The 27,190-nt window shown below is 36.0% G+C and overlaps 1 protein-coding gene across 1 annotated transcript; it reads right to left on the reverse strand.

The window, feature by feature from the left end:
- Positions 1-8,864: 8,864 nt before the first annotated feature.
- Positions 8,865-9,824, reverse strand: LOC133819433 (major allergen Pru av 1-like). Its single transcript, XM_062252695.1, has 2 exons — positions 9,544-9,824; positions 8,865-9,412 (listed from the first exon to the last, which is right to left on the reverse strand). Exons 1-2 carry the CDS (start codon positions 9,725-9,727, stop codon positions 9,111-9,113), a joined length of 486 nt encoding a protein of 161 aa, XP_062108679.1. The 5' UTR covers positions 9,728-9,824; the 3' UTR covers positions 8,865-9,110.
- Positions 9,825-27,190: the final 17,366 nt, after the last annotated feature.

Genomic DNA, 27,190 nt, shown 5'->3' on the forward strand with positions numbered 1-27,190 from the left:
TCGAGCGATTTAGAAGTCAGAAAAAGAAAAAGGATCGGATCCCCTTCCCTGAGCCCTATTTTTCTATTTATAAGCTCAGGGAAGATTTACATTGATTTGTTACAGATATTATTTCCTAAATAATCGGATACTTAGGAAATCATGGGAGAGAATTTCGGATTCCATCATAACTGCCTAAGATTTCCTCCGCGTACTACGTGCATACGCATAATGCCGAATATCTTCCTGGTCGATAGTCGAGCACATGTTTTGCCAGGTTTCAGCCACGTGCAATGTAATATCCAACATTTTCATAATACATTTATTTATTATAAATCAGAGTTTTAATAAATAAAATGTACAAGTTTACAAATTTAAGAAATAGTAATGGAAAAATAGTGTTTAAAATATGATTTTATGTTTTTAATGAGATTAAAGAGAGAGAAACTTGAGTAGTCAAGTATTGGACCCAAATGTCATATAATTTTAATTGGGGATTTTTATAAAATTAAGAAATTTTTGCTAAAGGGCTTATTTGAAAAGAATTTTAGTATTTTGGGTCTAAGTGTAATTTTAAAAATAAATTTAAAAAAAAAAGAAAAAAAGAAAAAAAGATAAGGCTTCAGCCTTTCTATTTTTACCCAAGCCCCTCTCTCTCTCTCTCCTAAGAAAATCTCTCTCTCTCTCTCTCGTGCGTGCGTCTGCCCAACCACCGTACGTCCACCGGCGATCACCGTTTATAGCCACGCGCCGGACCGTTGGATTCAGAGGCCTCCGAACTATCGACCTACGCGGGAATCTAGAGCTCACTCGCCGATTAAACACCTCAATTGGTCGATTTAAGTTCGGCCACCCCGCGACTTCAAAGTTGCGATTCGGCCACCTCGGGCATCCGTTTGCCGATCCGTCACCACCATCGTGTTCCTCGTGTTATGGGCTTAAAAACCCAATAACTTGTTCCTACATCTACCATAGTTGGGTGGTGGGCCCACCACGAGCCACCGCGATCCACCGTGGACCGACGGTCGAAACTTAGAGTTCGAGGTTTTGAAGTACGGTTTGAGTCTCAGAAAATCATCGTTTGACTTGTTGTGGAACTCGATCACTTTGGTATAATTTCTTTGACCTATATATTGTGATTTAATTGTGATTGATTAGAATAATTGTTATTATGTGTATTTATAGTATATAATTATATATTATTGATATATGGAATATTTTTCTGTAATTATACTGGCTGTCTGGGATTATATATATTTCTGATACAGGTTTTGATTTTGGGTTTGTCCATTTTATAGCCGTTGTGTTGTCTAATTTTCTAGAAAATATTAGATATTAAATAAGGTATAAAAATATATATTTAATTGATTTTATATTAATATGGAAATTATTATGATTAAGTAATTTTAATTATTATTGTTATTATTTTGTTAAGTAAATCAAGAATATAGTTTCATATATATATATATATATATATGAAAAGTGTGATTTATAGTAAACCTATTATTTAACAATTATTCTTATATATTAATATTTTGTTAATATTTGAATATTAAAATAATATAAATATTAGTTTCTTACAGTTATTGATATTTGTAAGACCAGTGAATTTTGGATATAGTATATTTATTATATCACTGGAATTGATATTATGACTAATTAATAATAATATAAATATTTATATTTATATTATTATCATTATATTGATTATTACAATTTTATGTTAAAAATATGATTTCTTTTATAAAATGACTATTTGAATATATATACATTCATATATGTATTGTTATTGAGGTATGTTGTTATTATTATTGAAATAAGTTTATATAGATGATGATTATTATTGTTGTTGTTGTTGTTATTATTATTATTATTATCATTCATATAGTTTATGGTATTGTTAATATACACTATCAATAGTGTATATTTACGATTTTGATAGAATTTAATAAATGATGTGCCTTGAATAGGATTTGTATGGATTTGATTGATTGACTCTTGCTGAGCAATTTTAAAATAAGCTAATGACCTAAGGTAAGTGAATCTCACCTTTTGTGCTTAAGTGTAAGATGCATGACTACATTGATTGTGTATATCTGATGAGTTAAGTATGGGATGATGATGATGCATATGATAAGTATGTGATGATGATGATGCATATGATAAGTATGTGAAGAATGATTATATGAATATCATGATAGTGTTGTGTGATATGAAATTTATGAATTTCGTGATATGTGAAAGATGTCTTACTTGGTTAAGATTGATATGAATTATGTGCAAGTATGTGTTCTTATGTTGATGAATATGTGGATTACTGTTATGTTCATGGTTTTGTTATATGTTATGATATATGAAGCGTTTAAGTTTTTAGGCTGGAAACCTTAGACCTGAGCCATAGCTCTACGTTAAGGTATAACAACGCCACCAACCCAAAGCTTCATGTATTATGACTAAAGATGTTTTGAGTTATATGAGATGTGATACAATGCCTTGATTGAATACCATCAACATGAATCATGAACATGAACATTGGCATTTCAGCATCAGCATGTATGCATGGCATGTACAGTTATGTGATACATTATTATGTGATATAAGACCATGCATATGAATATGAGAAAAGTTATGAAATGCCTTGAAAAGTCTTATGTAAAATTAAACATTGTAATGACACAAGACTTAAGCAAAGTGTTAATAATATGTTTAAAAAGGGTGCCACTGTTTTGAGGAAGCAATTAAGTAAGTTCAGCAAAGAAGACAGAGGTCTATAAGACTAATAGTGGCTGCCCACTAGTATGGGCTAGGTCAGAGTTGAACATTCAGACATGCTTGCCATGTTCCCGTCTTTCTCCTCCATATGTGTAATAAGTATGGCAGCTATGGCAATGATGAAATGAGTGTTATGATGAGCCTAGCTGTGATGATGGCTAGCCGGAGGAGAACCCATGAGATTCTATATGATATGTGTAACAAGCCCTGCAGGCATTGACCGAATCAAACAGTATGCACAAGTGATATTGGACCCATAAAAAAATGTGAAACTAAAAGAAAGATCATAAAAGTAAAGTTTGAAAGTGCACGAGCAATAAACGAAATGCATAAGTATATAAGTCAGCATATTAGTATATGAGCACTTCAAACTCACGACATTCATGTGTATGTGTATGCATGAGATTTGCTTACTGAGCGTTAGCTTATTATGTTATTTTCCAACATTTTTCCAGGTGTGGCTTTAGCTGTTGAGCAACTTGTGGAGCACGGACTCAGTAGTAATGCAATAGTGGTTTAGAGTTTTCATATGGCTACATTAAATTTAAAGGATTCATACGTGTAATAATTTATACTAATAAGTTTATATAAAAGTTTTAAATTTTTCTGTATTTCTTTGTATCATTTTATTTAAATTCATTTGGTCAAGTGTCTTACATACTCGTAAACCCTAGAATTACGAGTATGTGGCGGACGTACCCTACATTAGGGACGTCACATGCAATTAATTCCTACCATGTCATTCACTTTTGATTTTTGGAATAACAGATTACTATCGAGGTGGATAAAAATCTCGAAAAAAACTCAGATTTCTTTATTCCCCAATATAGTAATTGATATAGTACTAATAAACCAGGCCCAACACAATTTATTGCAGAATAAACAAGTAAATCCCTCACATTTTTCTATTTCAGGGTTGTTTCGTTGATTTCTTGGGTTTTCTCGCCTACCTGCCTACTCAGGTCGAGATTTCTTGCCACTGATGTGCGGTCATGGCCGTGGAAGACAATGCCCACATAATCGATAGTGAATGAGAAAGGAGAGCGAGACATTTGGGAGATTTTGGTTTTGGGACTGAGAGAGTGAGGGAGAGAATAGAGAGAGCCCGAGAGAGTAGAGAGAGAAAGTGGGAAACAAATGACAAGGGTATTTTTGGAACTAAGGAAAATATTATGATCAAATGAACATGTATATAGTGAGTAGGGTATTTTTGTTATGGTACCCTATTTAATGCATTAATAGTCAAATCTCCCTTCAACAATCAGGTAACTTAATATAAAATTAAATATTTATAAAAAAAAATTTATATTTTATTTTTATGTATTTTCCTAATATTTTATTTTTGGGTCTCTTGGCAAACTGACCTATTTTTTTAAAATCATTTTGCACTTTGATTTTGTTTTGATAATTTTTTTGCAAAATGACACCCGACACTCAAGACAGGTGGTCAAAAAATTCAGACAGTTAGTCGAAGTTTTTAGACAGCTGGTCAAAATTTTAGACAGATATCATTTTGCAAAATATTATCAAAACTAGGTCAAAGTGCAAATTGACTCCAAAAAATAGGTAATTTTCACCAATTACTCTTTATTTTTAGAATAAATAACATTTCCCCCCTGGAACTATGACCACTATATGATCGTGCCTCCCGAATGATTCACAATGTTAAAAATTCCCCCCGAACTATGCACATTACTGAAATATAGTATTTATGTTAGATATAGTCCTAGGTGGCCAGCAGATTGATAATGTGGCGTTTTGTCTATTGATGTACATGATGTGGCACTGCCATGTGTAGAATAATTAGTAATTTTAACCCTTGAACTTTGACTGCTACCAAATAATATCCCTTTTATTAAAAAAATTAATTTTTTTCCACAAATAATAATTAAATCCTTAATAAATTAAAATTTTAATTAATAACAAATAATTTTTTTTTTTACTTTTTTTTTCCTTTTCTTTTACAATATAAAACAAATCTAATTTAGAATGAAAATTTAAAATATTTACTAAAACAAAGAAAAAACCTTTAATTAAAAAGGAGGATGAATGACGAAGAGCTTAAATAAAAAAAACTTTTAATTTAAAAGGAGGAGGACAAAAGGAAACTAACTTTGTTTTATGATTTATTTTTTAATTTTTATTTTAAGATATATTTATTTATATTGTAAAAGAAAAGAAAAAGTAAAAAAAACGTTATTTGTTATTAATTAGATTTTTAATTTTTGAGTATCTGAAAATTTATTTAATTAATTTGAAACTTTCAGTATTGTTTATTTTCTTAATATTTTAAAATGATTTTTTTTTTAATTTTAAGGATATAATTATTATTTTTAAGAAAAAAAATTAGGTTTTCTTAAAAAAAAAATTAAATTAGTTTAATGAAAATGGCACAATTTGGTAGTAGTCAAAATTTGGGGGGGCAAAATTGCTAATTATTTTACACATGACAATGCCACATCAACAAATAAAATGCCACATCATCAATCTGTTAGCTATCTAGGACAAAATCTAACAGAAGTCTCATATTTTAGTAACATGCATGTTCGGGGTAAATTTTCAACATCGAGAATCTTTCAAGGGGTACAATCATATATTGATCATAGTTTAGGTGACAAAAATACTATTTATTCTTATTTTTATGTGCCACTATGTTTCATTCTACTGTTTTGAAAAAAGAACGAGATACATACCTAATAAAAGTATAATATGAGGTTGAGTGTGACAGTTATGAGAGAAATGTCATTTAGGAATATACAATTAACGCTTTAATTTAAATCCATTATAAAGAGATTGTGTTTCTCATACTTTTTTCAACGTGTGACTTTATATTTGTATAAGAAAATGAACTAAGTTTTTTTTATTCCTCTAGTCTAGTAAAATGAAATAAGTTAGTGAAGTGAAAGAGTACATAAAAAGAAAGTAGTGAGAGAAGGTGAAAGAAGAAAAATAAGAGAGAGAAATTGAAAACAAAATTTTAAAAACAAAAGCATTCAAATAAATTTAATTAGTTAATAACCTAAAATGTTTTTTTTTTCTTTTTCCTTCATGCATTTTTAATTACCTGATATAATCATAATTTTCTAAATAATTTCTTTTTCAAAATAAATAATTTTTTATTGTCCCATTTTAGTCGATTTTCTAAGAACATAATAATAATAATTTTCTTCTTTTTTCCTTCTTACACTTTTAAAGTTATAGGGAAATTGCCCTATTTACGTTAAGTTATAAAAAATATAAATTAAAAAAATATATTTGAAAATAAATTTGATTTTTTTCAATAAATATTTTTGTATTTATTTATACAGGTTTGGTAAACACAAGTAGTATTTTGGTATTTACCAAACTAGAGAAGTGGAAATTAGTACTAAAGCAAATAAAAAAAATAGCAAAGTGACATAATAACATAATTTTACCAAATACATCCATATATTTTTAAAATACTTTTCTTGTTTAAAAAGTGTTATCATATAAGGGCTCTTGGCAAAATAGGCTTATTTTTAAAAATTATTTTGTATTTTAGTCTAGTTATAATAGTTTTTGGCAAAATAAATTATCATAATTTAGATAGCTAGACGAAATATTAGACAGGAAATTGAAAAATTCAAATAGTTGGTCAAAAATTTTAGACAACAAGTTGAGTTTTAGATAGATTTTATTTTAAAAAAAATATCAAAAGTGAGCCAGAGTACAAAATTACTTAAAAAAAAAAAAATCATTTTTACAAATTTCTCTAATCCCAATAATATTTAGAATTAATTAGTATAAAAAGATTGAGAAAATGATATATTTTTTTACAAAAGAAAATTAATGTTTTTTTAAAATTTTTTTTTGTGCTTATCCAAAAGAGAGTGAGCTACTCGATCACGAGTCAAACACACAAGCCGCCACCGTTGCTACCTAGCATAGGCATATGGCATTGGAATCTTTTGCCACCTACCACTCCAGCGATGTGCCACATATATATTGTTGAGCAGTTCCTTTTACTAAATTTAACAATGCCTTGCCTTTGTTGTAGTATTTAATGAGCCCCACAATGTTATATATATCTAATTCATTCCAACCCTATTTTCATCTTTTTTTTTTGTTCTCACATTTGCAACTCCAAGAAACACATATGATGACATAAGAAGTGTATCAATATGTTGTGAATGCAATAAGTTTTATCATTTTTATTAAAGTGTAGCTAATTAAACTTTGCAAATCATTAATTAAATAAATACAATAGCATGAGATGGCAGTTTCTGCATGCTTCTCAAAAGAATAAAATCAAATTAAATTTTGGATGAACATATATATGATCTCATATGAGTCAAACATGGTTTACAACTCCATCATAAAAAGGAAAAAAAATGACGGAAAATTGTCAAATATAAACACTTATTAGGAGTCGGCTCTTGCAATATTAATTAAACTCAAATGTATTTTATTTTGTCTTTCTTGTTTTTGTTTTATTATTTTTAGATATGGTCAATAGTTGTACAATGTATTGGTAGCAAAAAGTTAAGATAAATTTATGGCAACAAAGACTTTGAGCTATACATTTTCTTCAAAGAAACAAGAATAATTAAGTGCAATATTCACATCAAAATAATCCTATATATATGATCCTATCTTTTAATATCTCACTAGCTCCAAAATTCCATTAAAGGATAATGAAAAGAGAAGTTCATTGAAAGAAAATTACAAAACTTTGATTAGCTAAAAATAACTTTTGCGACATATTTATACATCTATAACGACAGGGGTTCATGCCGGCAAAGCAGCTTTGACTTTTAGTGAAATTGTTGGGGAAGAATTTAACCATTTTGTGTGAAATTTTTTGTTTAAGGTGAACAACTTTTAAGCCTTGATGAATTTCAAAATAGTTTGATTTATTATTACACTTCTTTGATTTTGAATAAATCAACCCACTACTCCACTAGTGTAGAGACTTAGTCACAGGTTGAACTCTTTAAGATATCTAATCAACATACCAAGAAAACTCCAAATTGAACGATTAATTTCTAAACAATTGTTGTCAATGAATTATGAAAGGCACCGTTACTTGTCTTTATATATAATGAATATTTTTATTTGTAATATTTTATAATATATATCTTTGTTTTATTAAAGTTTGTACCTGGTCAGATTTCAATGACACAAGCACAATTTAGTAGTGTTTAATTATTAAAGATATTGATGAAGCTTCTTAGAAGCCATGAAAATTAGTATAAGTTTGTGCATATATATATATATATGTATATACTAGTGAAAATTTGATGACTTTGTCACGAGCCATCCGCAGTTATGAGTATCTTTTATTAGATTTTTTTAGTATGATAGAAATATATAATAGAAGAAGTCACACTGTTATTTTAATTGTATAAGTCTCATTTGAAGCTGATCTTTGCTAAATTAATTAAATTGTGCTATGTTTATTATAGTCAATTGGTGTAAAATATTTTATTAAAATAATAAATTCTAGTTTCAATTTTTAGTTAATATATAATGTTATTAATTTGTATGCACATGACAGAAAAAAGTGTTCTATAACAAAACAAAACAGAAAAGGAGGAAGAAACAAATTAAAATTACATAAAAAAACAAAATAGTCCCCATATCCATGCTTCTATATATTTTATTATAGATATATTTTATATCTACATTTTCTAGAATTGTATCATATTATTTTAAATTATCATCATGTAGAAAAAGCTATCTTTTAGTATATGGTTTACTGACTTTGTAAAAGTAGTCCATAATCGGTGAAAACTACATTCACCAACTACTCTCATCAATATCAATTGTGTATGATGCAAATTGAAATGTGGATTCCTCAAAGTAGATTGTTTATTATATCTGTTAGTCTAATTCTCTAAATATTAATATACCTTTGTGTAGATCTTAGATTTCTGTATGTATGTGTGGAATTATAGGTATAATGATAGTGATATTTAGTGCATACATCCATATTATATATGGGATTCTTTTAAATAATCGTTTATGTAATAAAGTAATCATTTTAAGAAGTTTATGCAGACCAGTTCTTAGGCCTATTTTCCTTGGTTGTCCATATGCGAAAAGAAAAAGAAAGTTACAAATATTAACCAAAATGATGACCAAACCAAACATTTGTAAGTAATGTTTTCATATTATTATTATTATTATTATAGGAAAAGATGTAATAATATGTTTTCAAACATTACATATATAAGCCAGAATCTCACAACTCTCACTCTTATTGGCAAGCCCCGGGAAAGTTTTACAAGGAGACATAAAGAAAAAAGCCATGAAAAGCCACACCTTCAAAAAGCTGCTAGAAAAGCTTCATTTTGATACATAACCATATATAATAAAGTCTTTAACAGCCTTATTATTTAGTTGTAAGTGTCAGGGTTTTCCTTGAGGTAAGAGTCAATGAGCTTGAACATTTGAGTGGCCTGTTCTTTACCTTCCTTAGCTTCCTCTTCCTTGATCTGAGCATCACCAATAGTGCAGTACTTGCTAACAGTCTTAATTATGCAGCCTCCATCAGCTGACGCAACAAACTTGGATTCGTATGTGATTTTCTCAAGCTGATTGCCTTCCAAAGCATCTCCTCCAATTATGCTGTAGGAGTGAGACAAGTTCTCCTTGTCGATTGCCTCCACCTTGTGCTTCACATACTTGAATTTACTCCCTAAAAATCATAACAAAACGTCAAACTTTGAGCTCAAAAAACTTGCACACACCATCTTACTCAAAATTCAACGAAAATATGTATGTTTCTTGCTACATAAGGCTCTAAAAGATCATAAGTAGCTAGTTTACCTTCGCCGAAAGTGACCTTCTTGATGGTTCCAGGCCCTCCATCTCCTTCAAGGATTTCAACTTGTTTAACTGCTTGAGGAGAAACCTTTGGGACGAGATTGTCTCCATCAAGAACATAGGCCTTGAAAATCCTAGCTGGTGTGGCGGAGCAGGTGATTTCGGATTCATAAGTGAAAACTCCCATGATGAACAAATGATTTGAAAGAGATCAAAGAGGAAGGGGAAATGAGAAGAAGAAGAAGGCTTTGAACTTGGAGTGGTTTCTTAGTGTGTGTTGAAGAAATGGGGACATTGGGGTGGTATTTATAAGCTAAGCTAGGCTGCATATTATGCTGTGTTAGTGAGAACAGTCACCCTCTTTATTGACATATAATAAAACAAGTTGTTACTTCGTAATTGGATAGATTCAAATTGTTGGCAAAGTAATACATTTTTTGGGTCGGTAGGAATATAGTTTTCAATAAGTAGTTTCCTAGTCAAATATGGCGACCTATACATTGATTAATATTTATAATAAGGTGTGTACAAGCATATATTTGCAGCAGAAAAGGAATTTTTTTACATCTTTTGACATTCTAGTTGATGTGCCCTTCTCAATTTTCCAATTTAACTGTAACCAAAATTTAAAGCAGAAACCTACAGAGTCATCATTACCAATATCACATTTAAAAAAAAAAGTAAATACATGGTATAGTTTGTGCCGACTGATTAAAGTTTTAACTTTAACAAACCTTCTATTTAACAGTTAAAATTTTTAAAGCAGGAGCACAAACAAAGTCATGAAAATATAAGTCTTTGTATTTTTCTGAAAGTGTCATTATAAAATACCAAGTTGTAGCAACTTTTCCACAATAATTTAATCCAAGATAAAATCACTACCCAAGCTTATAACCTTTTTGATCATTGATAATTTTCAATTTGTTAACTGATTAATGGTCAGTGTTAAAGACAGACAGACATACTCGAACAGTTTTCATTATTTCTTTACTCATTTGAATTGAAAACATATATAAAATGCTAAATTAGTAATTTCAGCAATTTGGTTCCTATCTGTTTTTATATTTTTCATTTTTTGGGATAGGAATGTTGAAGGTGTGAGTCACTGCTTGAAGCTTGGCTTCTATAAAGACCAGCCAGCCCTTAACATTTGTCTTCAGCAGCACCCATCTCCTTTTTTTTTAATAAAAAAATCTTTGTTTTTATTTGTTTTTATATGAAATTATTTTTAATTTTCCTAATTATCAAAGTAAAAAAAAAAACCAATTGTTCATCTCATACCTAACATGGTCCCCACTTTCGATACATACAAAACCTTTGTTAATAGAACTCTTTGGTACATGACAAGAGAAAATGTTTCTTTCCAAGGTAATTAGAAAAGTAGTAGTTAAAGTGACCACCGACTATTTTCTAGAATTCTCTACTAGATTTGTACACAATAAAAAATCATTTGACATATGGAGAATTTTCTAGTAAAAATTACATAGAGGACCTATTTTAAATGATATTCTGTCATTGGTAGTCATATTTTGAATTTTTTCTTTTTATACTTAATATTTTAGTTACTATTTCTGTTATAGCATTTTTCTTGTTTAAATACTCACAATACAATATACTTTTCAAATGTTATTATGAGAAATTTAATTATAAAAATGAGTAGTATTAAAATAAATATATTTAGTGACTAATTTTAGTTGATTAATCTTAAAAATGAGTATTTTTCAAATTATCCCAATTTTCTAGCTATTGGGCCAAGCCCATTATCATGTAATTGTGCTAGAATTTTCTAGAAATGGTAATCTCAGTTCATGACCGACTTTTACCATCTATATATAGTACTTTTGGTCCTTTGTGTTGCGTGTGTCCAAAAAGAGTATGAGTAAAGTGTCCCATCAAGTGTAGTAAGTAATTTAGTAAAAGTGATATATAGGTGTGTCTAAAAGAGTGTGTGTGAAGAGTGAATAGTTGTAAGAGTGAGTGTTTCCAAAATAAAGAGTGTACCTATTTAGTGTATACTGTGGTCAATTAAAGTGTTCAAGTCTTGGTTTAATTATTTTCTTAATAATAAAGTGATTACATTTTCATGTGTTGTGGTGTTCTACAAGTGGTATCAATAGCTAAGGTTGTGAGATCTTTTGAAATTCTAAGTATGTTATGTGGCCACAGCTTTGATTGATATTCCACATAAGAAAAAATTTCTTGAGATTATCATTGAGATACTCGTTTGTTAAGTTTCTTTGGGAGATCATGTGTGGTTTAGTACTACAAAGCTTGTTGTCAAAATCAAAGCTTGCTTGGAAAAGATAGAATTTTTGCCAAGCCACGATGGGTGACCTTCAAGTGATCAATGGAATTACGAAACTTAATTATCAAAATTACAACACGTGGTCATTGAATATGGATGCATATCTCCAAGGTAAAGACTTGTGGGAAATCGTTAAAGGAAATGAGATCACACAACCAAAGGATGTAACTTCTTTAAAGAAATGGAAGATCAGAGGTGGCAAAACGTTGTTTGTTATTCGGACCATAGTCGAAGATTAAATGTTGTAGAACATTAGGCAAGCAAAGACACTGAATGAAGCATAGGATATTTTCACATCACTATTCATAAAGAAGAATGATGTGAGATTGCGACTTCTAGAGAATAAGCTTTTCTCCATCACACAACACAACATGACGATTAGTCAATACTTTACCAAGGTAAAATCTCTTTGTCACGAAATCTCTGCATTAGATTCTACTGCTGATATGTCACACTCAAAAATTATAAGAATTATTATTCATGGAGTAAGACCTAAATATAAGAGTTTTGTTGTTGCAATACAAGATTGGCCAAGCCAGCCATCTCTTATTGAATTAGAAAACTTGCTAGTTGACCAAGAAGCATTGGCTAAGCCAATATCTGGAATCTCGTTACAGAGTGACGAAGAAGCACTCTTTAGTAGTAATAAGATAGGTCGACCCCGATCAAATTTTAGTAGAGGTTCTAGAAGATATGATGACAAAGATGGTCATCATGGAAGCTCCTAAACAGGGAGAGCTCGAAAGAAAGACAACCGGGGTGATCAATTTAAGTGTAACAATCGATTTGATGGTAAATGCTACAACTGTGGGAAGAAGGGCCACATTACTAAAAAAGTTTGGTCCAAGAAGAAAACAACAGAAGGTAATGTAGTTGTAACGTCCAAAAGTTTCTAATAAGGCTTAGTGCCTTGGTTAAGGTGACAAAAGGACAATAGTGGAATATTATGTGATATTATATGATTTAATTGAATATTTATGTGATTATGTGAATTTCATGAGTTATATTGTAATATGACTGGTTATGCATATTTAAGTGTATGAAATGTGTGTAAATGCCCACTTTTATTTAAATGGGCATATTTGTAATTTTGGTCCGCTGAGGAGATAATTGTGATTATATTGTGTTTTATGACTGAGACTACATTATTATGTGATATATTTGAGATATTTGGGAATAGGTCCTTTTGAGCAAGATAGCGGTATAGTCACAACGATGATTAATACCCGGCTCGAGGTGAGACAATGAGTATTTTGGTAATGCAGTGAGTTACTGGGACTCATTGAAGTATGAGTCGTATTCTGGGAAAAATAGTGGTATTTGTTATTTGGCGGAATTAATTGGGAATTATAAGTGTTATGTGGGATTAGAGTATCAAATGTCATTTTTTGCCCTTGGGGGCTTTCAAGGGAAGGACTAAGTGGCCAGGGGCATTTTGGTCTTTTTGAGACCATGTGTACTTAGTCAAGGACTGAGTTGTTTAACTCAGAAAGTAAACAAACACTCTCTCTCCTCTCTCTCTCTCTCTCGTTTCTCTCTTTCTCTCTCTTGTGTGAGTGTTCTTTGAAACTTTGAGGGATTCTTTAATTTCAAAGCTTGGAAGCAAGCTTGGTGGGGATTGAAGCTTGCTATAGGAGTCTAGAGGCTGTCAAGCTTGGGGAAACCAGTAAGGATTCAGATTCTCAGAGGTAAATTCAATCCCAACAATCCTTAAGTTTTTGATTTTGGGTGTTCTTGATGAAATTCTGAATTTTGGGTTTTGGTTGAGTTTTAATGAGTTTTGAAGGTTTGTTGTATTTCTGTGTTGCTGGGACCAATTATGTGGTCAAATTGGGTTAAAATCGTGTTTTGGGACGGTTTTGGGAGACTTGCGATGTAACGCCCTGGGTCACTACGACTGTTTCCTGGAATGATGACTGGCCTTACAAACCAACACAAATCTTTCCAGCGTGCTTTGTCCTCACTCGCACGCTTCCTGGGAAGGTCGCGGCCCGCCTAGGCAGTTTTTCCTATATGATTGTTTTTAGGCTCGGGGAGGTTCGGGGATTGAAACCTAAGCGCTCAGGACGAATTATACTACCTGGTTTAGTAGAATTCGAGGTCCCGAAGGCTAGTATTTGTTTCCAAAACATTTAATTGGATTAGAATTTGATAGTTATCCATTATTGCTTGTGACTAGGGTTACCGTTAAGGCTCATGACTGAGGATCGTGCTTGGAACCTGTAACGCCCTAGATAACCAAGACCGTTACACTGTGTGTTTGAAATAGTGCGAGACTTGCTAATCTAGTCATTTAAATAAAAATGTGAATCTATAGACATAAACAGGTTAGGTTTAAAATATTTTGGTTATAAACGAATAACTTTCATTAAAATAAATGTTTGGCACATGGGATCCCAAATCAGGGTTTAAACAACATAATTTCAGAATCTCCAAATCTTATAAATAATCAAGCCACTCTAATGGCAAAATACACGTTTTAGGTTTCCGTCCCTGTACAAACCCTTGACCGTGGCGGCCGAGCAGCTGATAATGTACATCTCGCCCCCAAGGCTCTCCAACCCATGGTCAACTCATCATACCCTCGCCTTTACCTGCACCATGTAGCACCCGTGAGCCAAGACCCAGCAAGAAAACTATAACATCATAGCACAATCAATATCGATAATCAGAATCACAAAGTGGTTTCAAACTTTACAAAACTTAAAACACAAACCAGAAAACTTAAACCACACCAGCTAATAACTTCAAAGATGCATTGTAACGCCCTACTTCCTTAGAGCCGTTACTAAGTGAGTTTTTAAGACTAAACAGTGTGCAATGAACTCGCTAACCGAGGTTTTGAACAAAAGTGTGACTAATTAAAAGTTAAGGCTGTAATCTTTGAAAATGCGTCGTTTCATTAAAACTTCTATCATTAAACATTTGGGATCCCAAAATAAGGTTTGAAAACTAATTACATCTTGAAATAAGGTTACAGTTAAGAAATCATAAAATCATAGATTATTACAGCCATTTTCGAATAAACCCCCAACCAAAGCAGTTGGGCAGGCCAAACATGTACGCGTCGCTTCACGCTCTCCGTACTCATGGTTGGTTGACTCAGTCATTGCCCTAACCTGCAACACAGAGCACCCGTGAGCCGAAGCCCAACAAGAAAACTCATGCAGAACATAACATATGCAATGTATACAGTTTATCATAACAGATAATCCACAAATAAACAAGTCAACCATTAGACTAAGCAAACACGGCCATGCCGCCCCAGAGCCTTACCGAAGCCTGGGGTATCGGTTCTCACCGCGAGGATAACTCATGTATCCCTTGGGTCCCACCCTGAATATAAGCATCCCATGTGCTGTGTGTTACTTTCGGCCCCACGGCCGCCCCGGCCTACGCCGCGCTCGGCCCTTGCCGTTCATTTCATCATAATCACACATATAGTACATTCGAAATAATCATTCACACACATCATGATTCATTTAAGGTTAAACATTTGCACACAACACAATCTGGGGCCATGCCCTGCAATCATCTCATCATGCAACATGCAATATAGGGCCATGCTCGGCAATCACACTATGGGCCCACGCCCTATCCTACGGGTGTTATAGTTTTCTTACCCGTATCCCTTGCTTTCCGATGCACTACGGTCACGAGCACGGTCCACTAGCACGAGCCTCCCCGAAATCCTAGTCACAACACACAAAAGACACTTTTAACAACCTTAAATGAGCTTCCAGGCCAAGTTCTAGTACTCGAAACGTTGAAATTCACCAAACATGGTAAAAGACTCAACCCCGAGCACCCTAGGTTAAATTCCCAAGCCTAAATTCTCAAAATCCCAAAATTCCTTAAGCGCCGCGGCATGGCCCAACCATGCCGCGGCATGGCCCCCAAACAGGGCCACAAAATGCCCAGAAACAGGTAAGGGCCGCGGCCCTACAAGGACCATGCCGCGGCCCGCCCTCCATCCTCAGCGCATCTTAGCCTTCAAGGGCCGCGGCCCTCCAAGAACCATGTCGCGGCCCGACCCTTCGAACCCAGAAAAACCCACCATTTTCAAGCTTAAAACCTCACCTTAAGCCATCCCAAAGCTCCCAATTCAAAACCAATTAATAATCACAACAATAGGATGGTTTAAACAACACATTTCCACCAAAAATCCAACCTAACACTCACCAAGGTCCCAAATTCCAAATTTATGAAATTTCAAACCTAAACCTCAAAACCAACCATAGAAATTCTCAATTTCAACCATCAAACTTTAATTTAAACCTTACCTCAGTTGTAGAATCATTTCCCAAAGGATCCCATGACCTATCTTCAAAGTTTCAAGCCTCAAACTCCACCTTGAATATCAAAATCCATAAACATTCACAACCCAACAAAATCTCAGAATTTAACTTGAGAAAAAGAATTACTTGCTTACCTTTACCCTGGTTTGTTCTTGATTAACTCTTGAGCTAAACCTCCAAATCCCACCATCAATATTCAGAAATTCAAGCTTGATTTCTCCTAAGATTTCTATGGATTTCATGAAAGAAAGAGGAGAGAAAGAAGAAGAGGAGAGGGTGGAGGCTGGGTCGGTTTCTCTAAGTCTCCAAATGGTTTATTTGTTTTGCTTTTATAACTTAAGCTGGATACCTCAAGGTTCGGGGTACCAAAATGTCCCCAAGGCAAAAATGGTAAAATCCCCCAGTATTCCCGCCTAGACATCCTAACCTCAAATATATCTCCAATTATTTATTTTCATAACCCAATACCAAAAATACTCCTTGACTTGCCCAAAGTCAATCATAATGCTCCGTTGTGACTTTTCCCCGCTATCCAGCTCTAGGATCGCCTCGTGCCGAAAGTTATAAATCACGGATATACCCACATACCACTGTGGTCTCAACAATCATCACATATTAATACAGTTATGCCCAACATGGCCAAAATTACAATTATGACCTTCTAACACAATCCGGGCCTACATGCATACTAATATACATAGTCATGCATCTCAAATAATCAAATAGTCACATAACACGCTTTAAATCATAACCATGCATTTAACTCATAAAATCACACATAAATCCCAACATGCCCTCCTGGCACACTAATCAAGGCCCTTAAGCCTTATTAGCGATTTTGGGTCGTTACATGCATAGAACCCTTACCTTGAGTAGAAATTCATCCCTGAGCCTCTTTCAAACTCAACTCCAAGCCCAAATCCTCTAATCCCCAGTTGACCCTTGCCAAGTCTTCACTCAAATGATCCACAGAATAAACACAATTTAGCTCACACCCATAACATATCTCAACATAATTTAATCCAGAAAATGAATTAGAACTTACCTTTGAACATAGCTCAGTCTCCCAAATCCTAGCCTTGAATCCCTCCCTTGATCTCAAGAAAACTAACTCTTCTTCTCCTTCCTTCTAGCTTGGTTCTCTCTAGACTTCCAACAGGATATTCAACTTATGCCTAAATGAAAATAATGTAATTGACTTCTCCTCAGCCAAAGTTATCCTCTCCTAAAGCCAAATTACCTATTTGCCATTTCCCTTTATAAAATCCTTATACAACCTCAAGGGAAATTCCGTCATTTTGCCAAAATCCCGCTAAGTCCTCAAGTATTCCTATAAATCCACATTTAATCCCGACATACCAAATTATTAACAAGCTACTAGCCATTACTCAATAATTCCCGAACACATTATAATATTCCCAAAATACCCCTAAGCTCCTCCCGAGCCGGGTATTTGACCCCGTTGTGACTTTCTAGCTAAACGGCTCCCTAGGACCGTCTCAGGTTGAATGCTGCAAATATAATTATATCCACATAATAATGTGGTCTCAACAGTTTATCACATTTATGCCCTAACGAGCCAAAATTACATTTATGCCCTTATAGACTAGACAAGTCCCGCATGCTTATCTTTTACTCATAAACATGCATTTCACATATCCATATAATCATAGGATCATGCATATCACATAATCATGCATTTTCACCATTATTTCACATAACTTCCAATTATGCCCTCCTAGCACACTAATCAAGGCCCTTAAGCCTTATTAGTAATTTTGGGTCGTTACAACTATCCCCTCCTTATAACAATTTCGTCCTCGAAATTTACTCTAACACATCAGATAGTAAACCCTGTACCTCTGACTATAATTTCCAAGGTCCAACGCCTTTGGGTCATTACAACTATCCTCTCCTTATAAGCGTGCTTGACCTGGAGTAGTCTCAAGATGGGTGACCTCGTGGGAAGTTTTCCTAGGAAGCGTGCGAGTGAGGACAAAGCACGCTGGAAAGACTTGTGGTTGTTTGTAGGGTCAGTCATCATTCCAGGAAGCAGCCATAGTGACGTGGGGCGTTACAGAACTGCTCTTTATCTATCACTCGGGACTCGAGGTAAGAAAACTGCACCTATGTGGTTGTGAATGGGACTGAGGTTCCCAGTAATTGAATATATGTACGGTGTGATTGTATGGTTGTTATGCATTATATGAATGTACGACCTAAGGGTGCCGGGGTTGATGATAAGCGTACTGAATGCAGCTCGGCCTAAGCGAGCCGGGATCAGCTAGATAAACAGAGGCCTCGGCCTAAGGACGCTGACCCTAAACATTTGTATTACTGATTGAACTGTATGCTTGAGAATATATGTTTACCATTGTTTAGCTTAATGCTTGTACCCTGCTGAATAATTGAACTAGTTGGATTAAAGTTGATTGAATGCTACTTTTGCTATATGTGTTTGTTGTTCTTGCTGAGCCTTGGCTCACGGGTGCTACGTGGTGCAGGTAAAGGCAAGGGGAAACTGGACCAACCATGAGTTGGAGAGCTCTGGGGGCTGAGTGTACATCGTCAGCTGCTCGGCCTCCACTGCCGAGGGAAAATTACAAGAATAGAGCTCTAAATTGTATTTTTCCATTAGACTAGCTTTTGTTGTATCAATTTTTTAGAGTTTTATTTACCACATAAACTCTGTTTTTAGGATCCCATGTATCAAACATTTGTTTAAATGAAAATTAACTGTTTATGATCAAACTATTTTAACCCTAATCTTTTAGTTGACTTTAGAAATGCATTTATGTTCAAACGACTTGATTAGCAAGTCTTGCACTATTTAAAAATATACAGTGTAACAATCTTAGTTACCCAGGGCATTACAAAATGGTATCAGAGTCTTGACCCAGCCAGAAGTGTGGCCGACGAGGACATCGGAACCCTAAGGGGGGGGGGGGTGATTGTGACAGTCAGTATCCCGTGATCCATAGGGGAAAGACCAGGTAAAGCTGTGCAATCCCACATCGCCTGGGGAAGGTCAAGTATGATGATTCTAAGACTGTGCAGGTATGGGACTACACAGTTGAAGAGGGCTTAAATGGATTGATGGGTACTACCTATGCCAACAAGACGCATCTTCTTTTCGGTAGCCATCACTTGAGAACTCCAAAGTTAAGCATGCTTGACCTAGAGTAGTCTCATGATGGGTGACCTCCTATGAAGTTTTCCTTGGAAGTGTGTAAGTGAGGACAAAGCACGCTGGAAAGACTCGTGTTGGTTTGCAGGGCCAGTCGTCATTCCAGGAAGCAGCCATAGTGACGTGGGGTGTTACATGTGATTTATGAAAATCTCAAGTTTTCTAGGTTCGCAAGGTAGTTTCACGGCAATGTTCTTGAGTGTCGTGGCCCACGTGAACAAAGACGAGGCTTGGGGGTACCTCGAACTGCCTTGGCACTGCGATGCTTGGTGGGCTGCATTGCGATGCAAATGTCGGGGAGTTTGTGAGCGAGCTCTCTGCCTAGTTGGGCGCCGCGACTCTTTTGTGGAGGCGTCGCGTCTCAAATGGAGAAAAGGTCAAAAATTAGGATTTTGGGTTATGGGAACCCAAACCTAAGGGCTCGAGAATGGTTCTACTACTTGGTTTAGTAGGATTCAAGGTCTTGGAGGCTAGGACTTGGTCTGAAAGCCTTAATTGGTTTGTTCCTTGATGGTTATTCCTTGTTATGGCTATTCCTTGAGGGGAAATGATCGCACTTAGGGTTGCTAAACTAAATTGCTCACGACTTGAGGTAAGAAAACTGCACCTAGTTTAAGAATAAGGAGCCCCATTTATTGAACATGGTTATAACCATGGCTAATATGTTTGATTAAACATGATTGAGTGCACTGTGCATATCTATATTGAATGATAAATGTTTATTTGTTATATCTGATTGATTAGCTCGACTTATAAGTCGTGGCCGGCAAAAGCATGCGGAACGTAGGCCGTTATGGCTGGGCCAACTTGGAAGCGTGATATACGCTTGCTCGGCTCTATAGTCTCTTGGAATATAGAGTGTGGTTCACCCTTGACTGACTCTATAGTCGTTTCCAAAGGGAATAGTGCGATGGGCATCTGTGTGGCTCCATGGCTGCTTAAATGGATTGAATGCATGCCTGAGCATTGGTTATAACTGCTAAGCATGCTATTTATGATCTATAGTCTGTTGAATACCTGTTTATTAGCATGTTTATATTTTCTTGCCGAGCCTTGGCTCACGGGTGCTACGTGGTGCAGGTATGGGCAAAGAGAAGCTAGACTAGCCATGAGTTGGAGAGCTTCAGAGGTGGAGTGTACTATGCAGCCTGTTCGACCACCACGACTGAGATTACTTGCTAGAACTAGGGTTGAACCCTGATTTTGCAGCCTAGGCTGACCTTTTGTATTTATTTTGGATCTGTAACAGTTATAAACTCTTTTTAGGATCCTGTGTACAAACTTAAACCTTTATAATGAGAGGGTTACTGTTTGAACAAAATTTTGAATACCTAACCCTTGAGTTAGTTTAATTAAACATTTTAAGTCCAAATGACTCGTTTAGCGAGTTAAGCACTATTTTTAAACACACAGAGTAACGATCCTGGATTAGCAGGATGTTACAGTAGTCATAGGATGCACAAGCGATGAAGAATGGGACGCAAAAACATCTTTTGTTGTGGAGGAAGAAGAATTAGCACTGGGGACTATTGTTCCTGGACTAATCGACTACAACAACGATTGGATAGTCGACTTTGGTTGCTCAAACCATATGACAAGAGATGAATAAAAGTTTCAAAACATGATGGAGTACAAATGTGGTCGTGTGGTAGTGACAGCCAACAATGCAAGGTTATTGATTGCCCACATCAGTAAAACAAAAATTGTGCCACGATTTAGTTCAAAGGAAGTACCACTCCCGGATGTCTATGTACCTGCAATGAAGAAAAACTTATTGTCGGTGGCGCAACTTATGACATCAGGCCACCACACTGTATTTGATCCTCATGATGTCAAGATATATCAAGACCTTAAGATCTCTGGAACATCAACGATGAAAGGATGACAATTAGAGTTTGTAACGCCCCAACTCCAGGGACCGCTACAGTGCACATTGCAAACAGTGCTAAACTCGCTAATCGAGTAGTTTGGCCATAAACGTGTAACTAAGCATGATTAGCGGTTTAGGGGTTAAAAAATTTGGTTAGGGTATAACGTTTCACTAGAACGTTTACTGTATACATTGGGATCCCAAAAAATATAATTTCCGAGTTTATTACAAGAAAGTGTTTACAACAGGCCGTTCTAAGCGGCAAAACAGGGTTCAGCCTTAGTTCCACTTTCAAACCTCGCCCAAGTACTGGTCGAGCAGCTGCATATGTACACGTCATCACCTAAGCTCTCCAACTCAAGGATGGTCCAGCTTCCTTTTTCCTTTACCTGCACCACAGAGCACCCGTGAGCCGAAGCCCAGCAAGAAAACTCATAAGCTCATAAACAGACATTTCATGATATCAAATCATATCTGGCATGCCTAGCAATCATAGCTCAATTCAGCATGCAAATGGATTCCAACAAATGCTGGGGTATCCAGGATAAGAAATCCTGGCCTTCTGATTGGAGGACTATCAAGTCAATCCTAATCAGATGAGTGTCGCAACACTTGAGGTTCCGATAAACCATGCTGAGTGACCGACAAGCGAGTCACTAATTCAAGTGGAAGGGTGGCTGTTGGGTAAGCCTCTAACCTTCAACAGGTTCTGGTAAACCATACTGAGTGACTGACAAGCAAGTCACTAACTCAAATGGAAGGCTGGCTGTTGGGTAAGCCTCTAACCTTCAACAGGTTCTGGTAAACCATAATGAGTGACCAACAAGCAAGTCACTGGGGCCTCAGTGCCCAAAGCCATGCATATGATGATCAAAACGAACATACAGAGTTCATAGCTCTGATCAGATGAGTGAATATCACTTTGAGGTCCTGGTAAACCATACTGAGTGACTCACAACCAAGTCATTAGGGGCCCAGTGCCCATAGCCGTGTAACAACACCGTTACCTAGGCTTTCCTGCAATGGCTCTAAATGACTAGCCTTTGGCTAGATAAATGCTTGTTTATATTCATCGAACTTGAGGTCGGTCCTGCATTAATGCTCTTTGAGTCATTCAATGCAGAGGTTCGATTAGGTCCAATCGACATAGCTTGCACTAAACACACTAGGGTTGTCATGACTAGTGAGTTAGCACAATGTGACAAGTGACCAGTACCATTGCCGAACCTGACTAGTGAGTCACGACTTCACAATTGATACTAACACCTTTGCCAAATTTGGCTAATGAGTTAGCCCTGTGTGACCAATGCCCAATACCACTGCCGAACCTGACTAATGAGTCACAGCTTCACAGTTGATACTAGCACCTTTGCCAAACCTGACTAATTAGTCAGTACCATGCACAAGTAAGCAATGCTATCAATGTGTATCATATGCCAATTATCCAAGAACAGGGCATTCAGCATGCTTACTAAACAGTTGCTAGCATAATTATGATCATGCACAAACCCAGAGACTCAAGCTCTGACCATTCTCATACTCATCATTCATGGCATGCCCTAATCACATGTTTCTCGTGCATCACATGCATCACACTTAATCATCCAGCATGCCTCAATAATAATCATATGCAAATGGGCAAGATTGCCAAGCATTCATTACGCTATCAATGTTTACATTTAAACATCCAACATGCATCAATCATAGCCATGCATGTCACAATGGGGTGCAGTTTTCTTACCTTGGGTTCGAGCAAGAATTAATAAAAGAAACGACCTTTGAGAACGATCAGTCCTTTGGTCCTTTAACGGTCACCTAGTCATAACCAAAAATATAGGATTCATCAATGAAAATGAAAGCAAAGGTTTCCAAACCAATATCTAGCCTCCGCGACATCAAACCACACTTAACCAAGTAGTAGGATCAACCCCGAGGCCTATGGCAAGCATCCCCAAGTCAAAAACCCTATTCTGGCCAAATCTGCCCTTATGGGCCGCGGCTCACCATAGCCATGCCGCGGCTCACCCTCAGACAGAGGCAAAAACTTGCCCAGAAGCACACTCAGGCCGCAGCACGCCATAGACAGGCCGCGACACATTACGCAAACTAGCAAGCCACCAGCTTGCTTCCCCTGCGTTTCTCCTCGAAACCAAACCTTCAAACTAGTCCCAAACCTCAACCTAACACCCAATTCAACCACTAAACATTATCAACAACTCACCCACATCAAAACCCAAGTTAAACATCAATCAAAACTCCCATTAATTCGAACTATTTACCAAGAAATCACAAGCTGAAACTTAAATAAAAAATAGAGTATAACCAGGGATTCCATGGCTGAAACTTACCTCAAACTTGGTTTTGAATCCCCTTTAATTGCTGAATCAAGTTCCTAAGCTCCCACCTTTGATCTCCTAGCTTAACTCCTCAATTTGGGCTCTCAAAATTCAAAGAAAAGTGAAGGGGAAAACATGTACGGGAGAAGAAGAAAAGGAGATGAGGATGGGCTCTGTTTTGTTCTGTTTTCCACAACCTTCTAATACTCCAAAGCTAATATAAATCCTTAAGGTCAAAAGACCATAATGCCCCTAGGCCAACTTAATCCCTCTAAAGACTTCCAAGGGTAAAATCGTCATTTCCAACCTATACCGCTAATTATAATTAACGCTCTCCAATTCCCGCTATTCTCAAATGTCAATAAATCATATCCCATTACCCTTTAATTCCCGGTAATGTTCTAATCATCAAAATGACCCTGAGACTCACCCCGAGCCTCGAACTAAATCCCGTTATGACTAGACCGAAAACTTGCATCTCATGATCGTCTCATGTCGAAAGGCTCGAACCAATCCACATATAATGTGGTAAAATTATAATTCACCCATATGCATAAAATTACACAATTACGCCCCCAACAACCAAATTACCAAAATGCCCTTGCATTTAAAATATGAGCCCATATGCATGCATTCACCATCATATAATAATATAATTCACATAAACATGCATATAATCATTAAATACCATAATAAATCAATTATGGCCCTCCCGGCCTCCTAATCAAGGTCCTAAACCTTATTAGGAAATTTGGGGCATTACAGAGTTTGTCTATGTAATGTCAACAAAGTCAGCTTATGTTGACAAGACTTGAAAGAACGAAACAAAATATTTGTGGCATGCAAGGCTAGGACATGCCAACTATCATAAATTCAAGGTGATGATGAAGAATTCTATGCTGAAAGGCCTTCATCAACTCAAGGTTAGAAGATAGACTGTATTGTGTAACGTCCTGGATAGCCAAGACCATTGCACTGCATATTTTAAATAGTGTTGGACTTGCTAATCAAGTCATTTGGACATAAACGTGTTACTAGAAGTAATTAAGGGATTAGGGTTAAAAATCTTGGTTAAAGGAATATTTATTTTCATTAAAAAGTTTAAGTTCGTACATGGGATCCCAAACTAAACATTTAAAAAGTCATTTACAACTCAAATGGGTGGTTACAACAGAAGCCGGCCTAAGCGGAAAAATTAGAGTTTAACCCAAGTTCCTCTGTGAATCCCTGGCCATGGTGGTCGAGAAAACTGCATATGTCATGCCGTCACCAAAGCTCTCCAACTCATAGCAGGTCCAGGTTCCCTTTTCCCTTACTTGCACCACATAGAACCCGTGAGCCAAGGCTCAACAAGAAAACTTAAACATGCTCATAAGCAATCAATAACATATTACAGAATCGTAAATATCATTCCTAGCAGTAATAGCCCTACTCGTGCATGCATTCAATCTAGATAAGTGACTATTTCTGTATAACCAGCCTTAGGGCTGGCCAAGCGTACCTGACACTTTATTTTCCAAGTGACCATAGGGTCGATCAAGCGTATACCATGCTCCTAGATAGGCCTAACCATATCGGCCTACCCTCAACGTGCTTTTGCCGCCCTTGAATAATAAGTCAAGTCTTCCGGCTGGCGCTTATCGAGCTATTTTCGCCCTTGACTTATAAGTCAAGAATTTCAGCCAGATAATACTAACAAACATAAATCACTTAACACATATCATGATATAGAGCATTCAAGCATACTTAATAAAAAAATCACATGCATAATCATAATCATTCTCATTCACAGGGGCCCGAGCCCTAATAATAACCTAGGGTGCAGTTTTCTTACCTCTGGTCCAAGCATTGGATAAATAGAAGCAAACATCGAGCACGATCCCCTTCCGAGCCCTAGCGGTACCCTAGTCACAACCATAATAAAAGATATCCATCAATATCATGTAAATAAAGGCTTTCGGACCGAGTCCTAGTCTCCAGGACCTTGAATTCTACTAAACCGGGTAGTAGAATCCTTCTCGAGCCCTTAGGTTTCAGTCCTCCCAACTCGAAACCTCACTTGGATAATCTTTCCCATTAGCATTGTGGCACACCTCTAAAAGGCCGCTTCCCAAAGCAGAGAGCCCTGGCTCTATTTTCATTAGACACACACCGCGGCACAGCCTACCAGGCGCCGCGGTGCTATGGCGGTTCAGAAACCCCAAAGCCCTTGAGTTCATACGGGCCGCGACGCTCCAAGAATAGCGCCGCAGTGCAATCTCGCAAACCCAGATTTCCAATATTTTCCTCCAAGCCAAATCCCTCCAAATTCATCCCAAAGTTGTACCAATGTCAAAATTAAATCCTAAAAATGTTTCCAAACATCTCAAACAACATATAAACCCTAAAAACTTCAACAAAATTCCTTTAACACCAAAAATTCCATCTTGAGCTTCTAAGCTGAAAAGAACAAAGAACTAAAACCAGAAATTCATAGAAAAATAGAGTTTAAACCTTACCTTAGTTGTGTAATCCAACCCTTAAGCTGCTCATAATCCAATACTAGCTCCAAGCCTTCAATTCAAATCAAACTCCTCCAAAACTCTATACTTCACCAAATTGAGATAGAGAGAAATGAGAGAGAGAAAAATGGGAGGGTTTAGAGTTATGTGATTTCCTTCTGAAAGCTTTTAAGTGACTAAGCAATTCCAAGGCTAGGGAAAAGACCAAAATACCCTTAACCTTTACCTTAGTTCTCTAATGCCCTCAAGGGCATAATGGTATTTTGCCACCATTTCCCACTAATCTCAATTAACATCATATTTCCCAATTAATTCTATTATCCCCAAGTAATCAGCAAATAACTTCCCATTACCCGATAAATCCTGGTAATGTACTAAATTACCATAATACCCGTAGGCTCACCCCGAGCCGGGTATTTGAGCCCGTTGTGACTAAACCGGTAACTTGCTCACTAGGATCGCCTTGTGCAGAATAACTCAAATATGTCCACATAATAATGTGGTCTCAATCACAAATCACATATATTTACAAATACACCCTCAACGGGTCAAAATTACGAAAATACCCTTCTAATAAGAAACAGGCCCACATGCATCATTAATACACCTAAACATGCAAACATAGCCATATCATAATATAACTCCTATAATTCACATAATAATATACACATATCACATAAACACATAATTAATCCTATTATTACCCTCCTAACCCCCTAATTAAGACACTAATCCTTTTTTAGGGAATTTAGGATGTTGCAATTATCCCCTCCTTACAAGAATTTCATCCTCAAAATTTTACTTGAGCAACTCAGGATACTGATCTTGCATATTTGACTCCAATTCCCAGGTCATTTCCTCGACCTTACTGTTCCTCCATAATACCTTAACCAATTGCATGGTTTTATTCCTTAGGACCTTGTCTTTCTTGCCTAATATCTGGACTGGTTGCTCTTAATAGGATAGATCTGCATGCAACTCCAGATGTTCGTAACTCAATACATGAGCCTCATCTGATACATGCTTCCAAAGCATCGAGATATGAAACACATTGTGCACTGCTGACAATTCCGGAGGTAAGGCCAACCTATAGGTCACTCGACCAATCTTCTCCAGGATCTGAAAAGGTCCTACAAATCTAGGTCTCAACTTG

This window comes from Humulus lupulus, chromosome 2 (genome assembly GCF_963169125.1).
Source record: "Humulus lupulus chromosome 2, drHumLupu1.1, whole genome shotgun sequence".
Lineage (NCBI taxonomy): Eukaryota > Viridiplantae > Streptophyta > Magnoliopsida > Rosales > Cannabaceae > Humulus > Humulus lupulus.

Excerpts from the sequence above, each read along its gene's own strand:
- LOC133819433 (XM_062252695.1), bottom strand. The coding sequence starts at position 9,727 with ATGGGAGTTTTCACTTATGAATCCGAAATCACCTGCTCCGCCACACCA. Across the intron at positions 9,413-9,543 it reads GAAGGTCACTTTCGGCGAAG|GGAGTAAATTCAAGTATGTG; the intron begins GTAAACTAGCTA and ends TATGATTTTTAG.